This window comes from Euprymna scolopes, chromosome 30, assembly GCF_053919585.1.
Source record: "Euprymna scolopes isolate OS-2025 chromosome 30, ASM5391958v1, whole genome shotgun sequence".
Classification (NCBI taxonomy): domain Eukaryota; kingdom Metazoa; phylum Mollusca; class Cephalopoda; order Sepiida; family Sepiolidae; genus Euprymna; species Euprymna scolopes.
In genome coordinates, this window is record NC_136511.1 from 4,645,943 (window position 1) to 4,659,607 (window position 13,665).

Below are 13,665 nucleotides of genomic sequence, written 5' to 3' on the forward strand. Positions count from 1 at the left end.
CGAGTCAGATTTATTAATTTTATTTATTTTTTTTTTTTCCTTTGTGACGGTGCCGGACAGCGTAGAGGTTCGAGACAGGTTTGAACTGTAACGAACACGGTTTGAGCGTAACAGCCACGTTACTCATCAAGATACAGCATAATCACATTACCACAGAAGTTCTCATAAGGCTACCGAAGTTAAGCAACGTTGAGCCTCATTAGTACCGGATGGGTGAATATTTGGGAATACCAATCGCTGCATTGAACGTCGACACCTTTCTGTAAGAACTGCAAAACCCTAACGTTGTTATCTCCCCTGATAGAGATATACAAGCGACTGGGAACTGGTTGTGAATTTCCCTAAAACTTTCTGCTTTGGATGAAGCTGGTTCGACCCGCCTAAGGCGAGTTCTGCTTTGGTGGTGCACACATCCCGAGATTAATCACCATCAGACTAATATCTTTATTTTATGGATTTGCACTTCTGCGCTTAACACGTTTTTGCTTGCCAGACATAGAGGTAGAAATGACCAGTGAACAACGGATCCTGGTGTTGACTTCTCTTAGATTTTTTTCTTTTTCCATCCGGGTGTTTCATTAAATTCTGTTTAGAAGAAAAAGAAAAGAAAGGAAAAATATATTTCATTCGTCTTACCCTTTTTTGTCAGGTAAACTTTTGTGTGACGGGATGAATATATATTTATAAATAGATGCACGTTGCTTTTTATTATAGAGTGGGGGGTTCTAACACAGTAAATTCATTTATGAATTCTCTCTCTTTTTTTTTCTTTCAAATGTTACTTTCATTTTCAGGCTCTTCCACCAAGCGGAATTCATATATTCGCATCCCAGTTGCACACTCATCTGACCGGGAAGAAAGTTTACATCCAACACGTGCGCGACGGAATCGAACTGCCCTTAGTGAACTGGGATTATCATTACAGTCCGCACTACCAGACGATCAAAATGCTGCAAACACCGGCACATATATTGCCCGTAAGTGCATTTCTAACATTTTAAAATATGAACGTCTGTGGCTAACCGGGAGGGGAAATGGTGGCAAGATAAAAGTTTGATTCCTTTGTCAAAATTCAGATGCCTCCGATTTTTTTATTTTTTTTTTTTGTGAAATTTTAACAATTAGAAAATAAGTACTCCCTCTGTTCGCATATGTCTGATAGGCTAGGAGGATTATATAATTGTCAAATAATTATAAGACGTACAGGGTAGAACGATAAAATTATCGCCCTTAAAAAAGACGACATGATTCCATTTCCGTTTGATGAAAACAGATTTTCTTTTTTTTTTTTGTAGTGAGCCAGTCGTGTTCAAATCCTATCAGCAATAGGAGCCTTCTATCATGTCTGAAAGTGACACAATATTCAATGAGCGGGATCAGAGATGCGGCGCTGTACAACTCATGCTCTCTACTGATCGAAGTTATGAGAACAGGATCATTGCCAGCGTCCTCAAAATACAAATCCGGACGATTCAACGCTTGAAGTTTCAGTTCAATGAATTGGCCGACCCTGTCAGGCCAAAGTTATGGTCTTTGGTGTGGTTTTAAGTGAGGGCCACATCATGCCACCTCACATCTTTGAAGTCGGATTGAAAGTCAACACCAAAGTGTATATGGATGTGCTGAAGAGTTTGGTGATTCCTTGGTGCAATCCGGTGGCTGCGGCAAACCCTGGATGTGGCAGCAGGACTCTGTGCCGGCCCACGTCCAAAGGGACCCAAACTTAGCTTCAGAAAGAGTGCTACGACTTTGTACCCTTGTCCCCCCCTTCTCTTTCGACCTAAACCCGCGGGACTGTTTCGTTTGATCATACGTCGAGAAATCACCAACATGACCTCCCCCTCACAGCACCAAAGCCATCCTGATCGCTTCCATCCGCTGAGTATTCGCTGAGATCCAGTCGGAAAAGACATGCTCCCAGTTCTTGATCCGTATCGAGGCAGTGATTGAGGCTGAAGGCGGCTACATTGAATAGATATCAGCTCTACTACATAATCAAGTTACCTACATTTTATTTTTTCAATAAAAATTTTAAAATAAAGCTGTAGTGTTGTTCTATTTAGGGTGACAAATTTATTGTGCCACCCAGTAGTTAAAGCAAAATAAATTGTTTTAGACTATTCAAATAATTTCACACACTATTAATAATATTTACCCATTCCTTTATTTCTTTATTTCTTTATTTATTTATTTATTTATCTATCGCCTACGTTTGAATTTATCGTTTTAAACATGACGTACATTATAAATCTATGGGCGACACGCCGAATCCATATTTTTATTTTATTTTGTTAATGTAGTTTTAAGCTGTATTTATGAGAAAGTCTAAATAGCTTAGTTGATAGAACCCCAAACTGCGGATCTCAGGTTTCAGTTTCGATTTTCGGTTAGGATCTTCGATTGCATCCAAATGAGAGAAAAACCACAATATATTTATTACGCTTAAAAAGATCTTTGTTATCTATCTAGATACGTATAAGACATCAATTAATAAATATTTTCCAAATTTCAATTTCTTTAAAGTGTTTTTTAGGGGCAAAATATTAGCACAATCTCTCATTTTAAGATTAAAATATTTCAGATTTGCATTAAATTTGATCCACAGTCATTTGTACGGCTATGATAACAGCATTTTCTTTTCATTGTTTTGACTCAAGTATATATCCGACGCAGTTAGACACAGTTAATCAACTGAAATTCACATCATTCTATACAAAAACATATTATATCAACGGATACACACTCTAGAGTCAAAACAATGAAAAGAATATGCTGTTGTCCTAGCTCTTGTCATAAGACACCTTAAGCATAAGCCTTAAACTTGGAATATTTTCTAGAATCCAAAATCAAAATTGGGATAAAGATTCTAGATATAAGGTTTAGTAGTTTAGTGTTATGATTTGTGGGATCCGTGGAAATTCCACGGTGTCATCTATATCAATCTGTATAATTTACGGTTAAAAGTAATTTTTCTTTTGAAATAACACATGTTTGTCAGAATCAATATTGTATGTATAATCTTATGCACTTTCATAATGTTGTATGTTGGTTACGAATATGTTGCACAGTTGGGTGTGTATTTACGGATGACCAAATCGACTTATGATCATACTTGTGTCTATATTATTTAATTCGAGTTCATTATTGAGATGAGTATTATTTATTAATTTTATTTTTTGCGGACTATTATTCTCATCTTTTCTTAGTTGTTTCACGGCGTTTCGGCCAACTATTCCTCTGGTCTTCGTCAGGTAGTAACCGTGACAGGATAAGAACTCTGAATCTCCTAACTGCATCCAATGCAATTATTGCCTTCCAAGTAAGCATCTGGTCAGCTGTGGGTAGGATTGAAACCGCTATCTTCAGACAATTCTCACTTGGAACCGTAGCGCATCAACGTCTCTATCAACTGCGCCACGGGCCTCGAAGGGCGATCAAGGTTGAATTTTTTGGTCTTATAAATCTATGTGTATTTATTATCTGATCTTCCATAGTCAGGTCCGTACCGAATGGTATATATATTATTTAATTGGAATTTATTATTGAGATTAGTATTATTTATTAATTTTATTTGTTTCAGACTATTATTCTCATTTTTTCTTAGTTGTTTCACGACGTTTCGGCCAACTATTCCTCTGGCCTTCCAAGTTCCGGTTTCAAGCGAGAATTGTCTGAAGATAGCGGTTTCAATTCTACCCAAAGCCGGCCAGAGGCTTACTTGGCCAAAACGTGATGAGACGATAATAACTACAGAAGGCAGTAATTGCAGTGGATACAGTTAGGAGATTCGGAATTTCTTTCCCGTCGCGGTTACCACCTGACAAAGGCCAGAGGAATAGTTGGCTGAAACGTCGTGAAACAACTAAGAAAATATGAGGATAATAGTCCGCAATAAATAAAATTAATATACTTGTGTCTGTATAATAATGTTGGGTTGAACAAACAAAAAACAATAGCTATCTTGAACTATAGAACATATCAGCTAAATAAAATTGAAATACCGGTTTCCGTTAGATCCATGAAGTTAAGCAACGGTGAGTCTGGTCAGTACTAAAGTAGGTAACTATTTGGGAATACCAGGTGCTGTATATGCTCTCCGCTTATCTCGGCATTGTTTTCACTCGTCCTCTACTTCTCCTTGCCACTTAACTCAGCAGTGGTGATTCAGGAAAGGTGTGGCTGGTGATTGTGCAACCCTTGCCTCATAATTACACGTACAGCTAACCTTGCAGGGGGTGTCCATTGTCTTTCGAGGCTAAAGGGAATTGTTGATGAATCTTTAAATAAATGAAACGAATGTGTGTATTCTTTCTTTATTTATTTATTAAAAACTGTGCCATTTTTTTTCTTTTTAAACAATGAATACTAGCGGGACCTGTGGAAATTCCACAGGGAACTCATTCATACGTAATATATTGATGTTAGCATTCTGTAAATGTTCAGCGTAAATGGAGACCCTCTGATATTGTAGCTCTTTTGTTAAAACTGAAAAGTAGTTATCTAAGCTAACAGGTACGCTCGGAGTAGCCTTGTCGCAAAGTACGCTTAAATATGATATTTTAATTCTTCCAGATTTCGTATATATTATTATAGAGGTAATGTTCTATAGACTTTTATATATTAGAAAGTTGCGATTTCAAAAATATATATATATATATATATATATATATATATATATATATATCCATATGACTTTGGTGCATAATTTTGAATCGAAACCAAAACTTAAATAAAATAAATAAATATATATAATATATATATATATATATATATATATATATATATATATATAACACTTGAGTTCCTTCAGCTATGATCGAAACGAAAACCAAAACTTACGAAGAATCCCTGATGAAATTATTTATAAAAAAAATAAATTATTGGGGTGCGACGAGCTATAATCGAAACCGAAACCAAAACTTAAATAAAATATATATAGAGATATAGATATAGATATAACACTTGAGTTCCTTCAGCTATAATCGAAACCAAAACTTAAATAATATATATATATATATATATATATATATATATATATATATATATATATATATATATATATATATAACACTTGAGTTCCTTCAGTTATAACTAAAAACAAAACTTACGAAGAATTCCTGATGAAATTATTTATAAAAAAAATAAATTATTGGGGGGCGACCCGCTATAATCAAAACCGAAACCAAAACTTATGAAGAATTCTTAGTAAAATTATTTATTAAAAGAAATGAAAGCCCATAACAATTACACGACAGTCACTCGGATGAAAGCGTGAAACACAAAATAAATAACATACACGCTCTCCTATTAATAGATAGATTGTCTACTTTTCTTATTGTAAAAATAATTGTCAACAAAATATCCTTCCCACCAATAAAACGACTGGGTGACATTATTTGATTTTGGAACAATTCATTTTAAAATGAATAAAGTCGGAATTGTTTACCTTTGCGACATCAAATTAATCACTAATTTCTCGATTTTTTTTTTTTTAATGAGTAGGAAAGGCGATGAGTAGGGCTATGACAACAGAATATTCTTTTTATTATTTTGGCTCTTGAGTATATATCACTTAATATCTTATATGTTTTTATATAGAGTGATGTGGTTCTCGTTTGATTAACTGTGTCTGACTATGTCGGATATATACTAGAGAGTCAAAACAATGATAAGAATATTCTCTTGTCATAGCTCTAGTGATAACGTACGTACGAAAATGAAATGCCTTAGCATTTTATGATGTAGATTTCCGTAAGAGGACATGAAATGGTGCAAAACTGTTTTGCTTTGCAGAATTAATTTATGTCCCGGGACAGGTATTATTTCTTTAATATTTAAAGACCAGCTGGACCCGTGGAAACTCCAAGGAATGAGAAATACATTGAATCGATGAATATGTTTTGATAAAGCTAATATTTTTCTGTAGAAAATAGTATTTTGAACAGAAAAATTACGCACCAAATATGAGTTTATTAACATTTCTATAATAATTGTGTCCATTTTATTTTGAATATAGAATTGACCCAAATGAGAAAAATGAATAAATACTAAAAAAGTAATGATGTGCTACATAGTTCAACACAAATAATTAAATCAAATAATTAAGAGAAAATCTTTAATTTACTCCTTCAGTCCAGCATCTCTTCATAGACAATGTTCGTTTTTTTTTTGTTTTTTGTTTATTTTTGTATGTTTTTGTTTGTTTTGTTTTTTTTTGTTGTTTTTTTGTTTTATTACCCTTCCTCTTTCCAATGTTGCTTTCTTTATGTAACGTTCTGCTTTATTTTATTTTATTTTTTGTGAAGAATTGTTGCACGTCGAATTTACAAGTACCTTACAATGCATATATCATTATTATGATATTCGAAAACGGGGCTAAATTAAAGAAAGGTCACTTTCATATTCGTGTCCAGAGTTGACAGATTTACCTTTTTAAAGCTAAACTTGAGGAAGTTGGCCTCTTTTTATTTTAAAGCAGTTTGGCCTTCGAAATTTGTATTAGACCTTTTTTCAAAGCGTAACGTACGTGTACTGTAATTGGGAACGCAAGAAATTATTTATCTGTCTGCCGATCTATCTATATATCTATATGCATTATCGACATATCTATCGATCTAGTTATCTATCTTTTTTTATCTATCTATCTATCTATCTATCTATTTATCTATCTATCTATCCAGTGATATTATTAAAATAGTTTATATTGGAAGTTATCTATTGTCTAGAGATGTTTGATAAACTTGTCAAAACTATAAATTGGACCAGTTGCACCGGAAGAGTGTCTGATAGCTGACCCGGAAGGACGTGGTTACTACGTGATCAGGTTAGCTGGACATAGAGTCGGAGTTGGAATTTGGACATAGAGAAGCTCGGGCGGGTTAATGGTTGTGCCCCCACCTCTTGGAGCGGAGATGACGTGTCTCCAAATTAGAGACTATTAGAATAAACCACAATCAAAAGAAACTCACTTTCCATTTATCTGCGTTCGACACCTGGAAAGTGAAATGAAAACCAATATAAACCTAACCATCGTTTTTAAAATGCATTCGTTTAAACAGATCCCAGCTTCCCCTCCAAGAACAACATGATTTTCCTGATGGACCAAGATCAACGACGCAGTTAAAGTATGTCAAATACATGTATCACATACACACACACACACACACACACACGCACACACGCACGCACGCACGCACACACACACACACACACACACACACATACATACATGAATATTTAGACGATCATAACATTAAAAAGAATTTAAATAGGTCACAAATAGAACTTGGGCTCAGATAGTGAAGAACCACACATAAACATTTAACGACACGTAAACATATTAAGATGAAGCCTCCGTCACATACATGCGCAGTATGTCCATTCAGTGTATATACAACATGTGTCATGTTGGTACTCCATTACATAACGTACGGACTAATCAAGGAAGGAACAAACAGAATATTATATAGTTTACGTTTTTGTGTTCTATTTCCAGGGCGATGCCATGGTAACAACATGTGAATACGATACTAGCGACCGAGAAAAAGCGACCATTGTAAGTAAGACCGTTTCGAATATTCTTGGGTTGAAATATTTTTTCTCGTATTTAATTTCTTTTTTTGTTTTTTTTTTTATCATGTTCACCCCACCCCACCACACCACCCCAAAAAAGGGCATATTGCCACTTGGATATAAGAGGGTACTATTTGGTACCATGTTTAGAGGAGATGAACGAGATGTTGGTTTACATTACATTTAAATTTCTGCGCCTCAATACAGCCAGGGAAACAGGTAACAGGGAGAGAATTCCAAAATCTAACAGGCTGGGGAGAGGAGCTATTCAAATAGAAGGCGTTTCAGCATATAGGGAGATCTACAGTGAGGGGTGGTATTTTGTTGCTAAACGGGCTTGTCGGGGGTATGTATGTCAAGGGGGTACAAGTGCGATGAGGTCATCAGAGTACATTCTTTTAAATGGCATAGGAATGCAACATTGTAGTGATGGGACAGGAGTTGGAGCTTAGTTGACAGTGAGGAGCCTATTAGATTTGAAGTTGTTTTTAAACTCTGTCCAAGAGGAAGAGACTAGTGGTAGATGCACCAGCCCAGATGTGGTAACAATACTCCATGCATGGGCGAATGGTGGCTTTGTAGAGGTACAGGATACTCTCAGATGTGAGTAATTTTCTAGCATGATATAGAGAATCTACCTTCTTCACAGCAGCCTTTGCAATGTCCTCAATGTATTTGTTCTAGATCATGTTGCATAGAATGTTAAACCGAGGAGTTTAAAGAAAAGTTCTCGAGTATAGTGTTATTGGTCATGGCTACTGGTGGTTGAAAAGGCTTTTTGTAATGTTAGTCTTGCCTAGTTGGTAGTGTTCGATTAGTTAGCTACATCTAATTCGTGGTCAAAACAAGTTCGCAGACAAAAAAAGCAGCAACTGTAAAGAGATCACTTCTTAATGTTGGGGTAGGTTATTGTGATACGAATTTTATTCCGTTGGTGCAAAAATAGTGTCGTTTTTTACGATATTATGCAATATTGTGCGAAAAACGAAAAATGATTTGTGGATTAGTGTTATGGTGACTCATGTATTCGCTCGGAGAGGGGCTTAATACTCTCGTGGGAGAAATAACCACGATCTAACACGAAAATACAAACTTAGCAATTGGAAAGTGCCGACACCCTTTCTCTGTATTTCATTTTCTACCCGAATCTGTTGTTCACGTTTTCTTTATAACCCTTTCCTAGGGTCACAACGATTGGTGACGAAGTTTCGAGAACGTTAAAGGGAAAACCGAACTCCAGTGTTTCTACAACAACTAACAATAATGATTCGAGAATGCACGTTGAAAAGTTAAATTTAAAATGGCTTCGTGTTCTACAATAACTTTAATCGAACTTAGAACGTGCTATTGCATTGCATTTTCTTATACAATACGTTATGTATGGCCCTTTCCTAGGGCCACAACAGTTAGTTCAATTATGGATACAAGCAAATAATTGGAAACGTCAGAGCGGATTTTGTGACTTGATAGAAAAGAAAAAGTCCTTTGCGTTTTCTCTGACTCGCATAAACTCGTAGTGTGAGAAAACAACGATAAAATTCTCTTATGTGTTTTCCAAGTCTTCAATTAGAACAAAAAACAGTCTGCGAGGGAAATATGTCTGGAGTAATGTTAAGTAATGTTAAGTAATGTTAGGCGGATTCGACAACGAAATGACAGGTGTCTCTGTTTAGACTTACGTAACGTGTCCCCCCCCCCCCGGCAGAGAAAAGGAGCAAATATGTTGCACAAGGATATTAGTGAAGTGATACTGTAACCCCTGCCGGATGTTGAACCCAGCATGCAAAACTCACAAGTCAAACCATACAACCAAAATTATATATATATACATATATATATACATACATATATATATACATACATATATATGATGATTGCAACGTCTTGTCAGACGAGTGCCACTCCCTCAGGCATTTAAAATCCATGAGCCCAAATGCCTGAGAGAGTATCTATACAAATATGATGTTACGGAGTCTTAGCTTTGTACGACAGCTAAGTCTCTCTTTCGGTCCAAAATGTTGAGATCCAGCAACAAGCAAGGGCAAGGTAGCCAGCAACAAATTAAATTGCAGACCAGCTTAATGTGGGTACTTGTCTTCCGCTTTATGGTTTTTTAAATCAGCGATTTGCTTCTCCTAGAAAGGTTGCCTTGACCACGGCTTACGGGAGCCCTCTCTACCCCAATACCCATATACAAACACAGAAATATACATATATATACATATATATATATATACAGACATATATATATGCATACATATATATATATATACATATATATACATACATATATATACATATGTATATACATACATATATATATATATATATATATATATATATATATATATATATATATGAATGGAAATGTATAAAAAAGAATACGAAAAGTATAAAAGATTATAACTTTTCTTTATTCGTTTTCAATTGGTGACGTGCAGGAATACAAAATAATATTATGAAAAATAATTAAAAAACTTGTTTTACAAGTACATAATTTTCGACCGATCCTTCAGTTTTCATCGGTGTAGTGAAAGTGATATATATATACATATATATATATGCATGTATATATATGCATGTATATATACATATATATGCATGTATATATATAATATATACACATATACAGTATATATATATATATATATATATATATATATATATATATATATATATATATATATATATATATATATATATATATATATAATATAATAAACATATATGTTTTTGTGATAATTTAGAGAAATAATGTCTCTTTCTTTCCAAACTTAGATTCGTAATTGCTTTCTTTTCTCCGGGGTCGACACTATTTTGATTCCAGTACTAAAGAGAAGTCCAGGGACAATGAAAACAATGTTGGGATACTGCCATTATTCAAAAAAAAAGTTTCCTTCTCCTAAACTAATTGCACTAGCAAGGCTTGAAGGTTTAGTCTACTATTTAATCCAAAAATGGAAGAATGGTGTACATGCATCCATACTTTCTCTTTCTCGCTCTCAGTCATTCAAAGCAATGCTGGGATAGCAGAGAAAATCTGGTGTCATTCTACATTTTTCTTTTTACTAGACTAGTTTCTAGAGAAAGCTTGAGAGTCTGGTTTATCCTTCTATTTAACCCATAGCTCGAGGGAGGAAACATAAAGGCACACACTGTTAGTTACAGAAATGCCGATGGCCAAACAGAATTCGAAACTGACACAGGCTTAGTCTTTAATCGTCGATGCCTCCGTTCCGTTTCAAGAAGTAATGGATACTCCCTGTAAAGGTAGCTGCGTGTGTAATTGTGAGGCAAAAATTGCGCAATCTCTAACCACACCTCTCTTGAATCAGCACTGCTTGAGTCCAGTGGCAATGAGAAGTGTTAGATGACTGGAAACAATGGCGAAATAAGTGGAGAGCACATACAGCACCTGGTATTCCCAAATGGTCACTTACTTTAGTACTGAACAAGCTCAATTATTTCATATGAGTATTTATTCATTTACATTTCACCTGGAACCGAGAACATTGTCTGAAGATAGCGGTTTCACTCCTTTTCAAAGCCGGCGAGGGGCTTAGTTGGTGGTGAGACGACAACAACTATGGAAGGCAGTAATTGCTGAGGATGCAGTTAGGAGATTCGGAGTTCCTACCCCATTGTGGTTACCCCCTGACGAAGGCCAGAGGAATAGTTGTCCGAAACGTCGTGAAACAACAACTAAAAAGATGAGGATAACAGTCCGCAATAAATAAATGAATAAATAATACTCATCTCAATAAACATTCCAATTAAATAATATAATGAATAGGTCATTTAGAAATATATATTCTAAGCAAGACGGCGAGTATATATAAAACAAGTAGTTAATAAATCACTTAAAAAAATACTTTGAAAAAGAGTTAAAAACATATTTAATTTCAAAAAGGAAACACAAAATAAGTGGATAGTCCTTAATCCGCGAAGTTTCGAAGAAATATTTTCCTTTTCATCAGAGGGTTGGGATTAGCAAAATGCGGGATCGGATTTTGCTTGCAAAAGTATTTAATGAAACTACAAGTAACTCATAGATCTTAATTGGTAAAAAATAGTGAAGCAGAAGGAATAGGGGAAGGAAAACGGTGATTTCACGGGAATGGATGGTCTGATGAAGGATAAAATATCCAATAACGGTAAAATCCAAAAGTAAATCCACAGGTAAAATTGAAAGGAATCGTGTTAATGGAAGATGGTTCAAAATAATCCAAAAGGCAGAATCCCGTGGAATAATTCACAAATGAGTACAAGGAAAAAAGGGAATGAGTTCAAATAATATGATTAAAAGAAAGATAAATTATGCGTAGAAAAAAGAAATGGAGAGATTTTAAAACACAGCTGTCAAGACTGATTTAAGAAAAATGAGTCATGTACATATATATATATATATATATATATATATATATATATATATATATATATATATATATGAGTTATATATATATATGAGTTATATATATATATATATGAGTTATATATATATGAGTTATATATATATATATGAGCTATATATATATATATATATATATGAGTTATATATATATGAGCTATATATATGAGCTATATATATATATGAGTTATATATATATATATGAGTTATATATATATATATGAGTTATATATATATATATGAGTTATATATATATGAGTTATATATATATATTTATATATATATATGAGTTATATATATATATTTATATATATGAGTTATATATATATATTTATATATATGAGTTATATATATATTTATATATATATGCGTTATATATATATATTTATATATATATGAGTTATATATATATTTATATATATATATGAGTTATATATATATTTATATATATATATATATATATGAGTTATATATATATTTATATATATATATAAGTTATATATATATATAGCTACTTAATTTACTCACATAAAATTAATATATGAAAGTATAGATTTATGCGTAAACTTTAAGTATTTACTTCAAAAGTGCTCAATACGTAGGTAGAGCTAGTTAGTAAGTTATAAAATATATATGGCGATTAAGCTACACTGAATATTCCGCGTTTCATCCACTCTAGGACCTTCAGGCTTGTGCGCCTAGAGTGGATGAAACGCGGAATATTCAGTGTAGCTTAATCGCCATAGTGGATGAAACGCGGAATATTCAGTGTAGCTTAATCGCTATATACATTTTATAAATAAATAAATAAATAAATATATATATATATATATATATATATATATATATATATATATATATATATATAACGGGGACCGAAGTTTCAACGTGATTATGCTGTATATGGTTTATAATATAAAGGCAAACACAGGTCTCTAAAAATTTGGGGCAAACAATAAAATACGCCTCAGTCGAGAAAGATTCCTCGTTCATTGATCGAGGACAGAAAAGATGAAGAGTAATATCAGAACAGGTACTACACTTTGCTCTTAGTGAAAAGGCCATGCCAAGTCTTATAAGTCACTCTTCTCTGTTTTATTTCAGGGTGGATTTGCTATAAGCGATGAAATGTGTGTGAGTTATCTTCATTATTATCCGCTTTGTAATCTGGAGGTTTGCAAAAGTTCAATTGAAACGAAAGCGATCGATAAATGGTTGAATTTCATGAAAAGGTAAGTAAAACCATATATCAGAAATAGTATATCCTTATCCATTTCACATTCGTTGCGTGTATATGTTTATAGTATATATGATTATATATTGCGTGTATATGTTTATAGTATATATGATTATATATTGCGTGTATATGTTTATAGTATATATGATTATATATTGCGTGTATATGTTTATAGTATATATGATTATATATTGCGTGTATATGTTTATAGTATATATGATTATATATTGCGTGTATATGTTTATAGTATATATGATTATATATTGCGTGTATAGTTTTATAGTATATATGATTATATATTGCGTGTATATGTTTATAGTATATATGATTATATATTGCGTGTATATGTTTATAGTATATATGATTATATATTGCGTGTATATGTTTATAGTATATATGATTATATATTGCGTGTATATGTTTATAGTATATAATCTGTGGGTACAAG

The 13,665-nt window shown here is 33.4% G+C and overlaps 1 protein-coding gene across 3 annotated transcripts in view; it reads left to right on the top strand.

Annotated features, from left to right (window-relative positions):
* LOC145254637 (dopamine beta-hydroxylase-like) overlaps window positions 1–13,665 on the top strand; it is a 479,491-nt gene that overhangs the window by 449,566 nt on the left and 16,260 nt on the right. For all 3 annotated transcript variants that reach the window (XM_080113254.1, XM_080113255.1, XM_080113257.1), the window contains 3 exons: window positions 795–977; window positions 7,496–7,555; window positions 13,085–13,212. In XM_080113254.1, coding sequence (XP_079969380.1) covers window positions 795–977; window positions 7,496–7,555; window positions 13,085–13,212 — 371 coding nt within the window. The remainder of the gene's footprint in view (window positions 1–794; window positions 978–7,495; window positions 7,556–13,084; window positions 13,213–13,665) is intronic.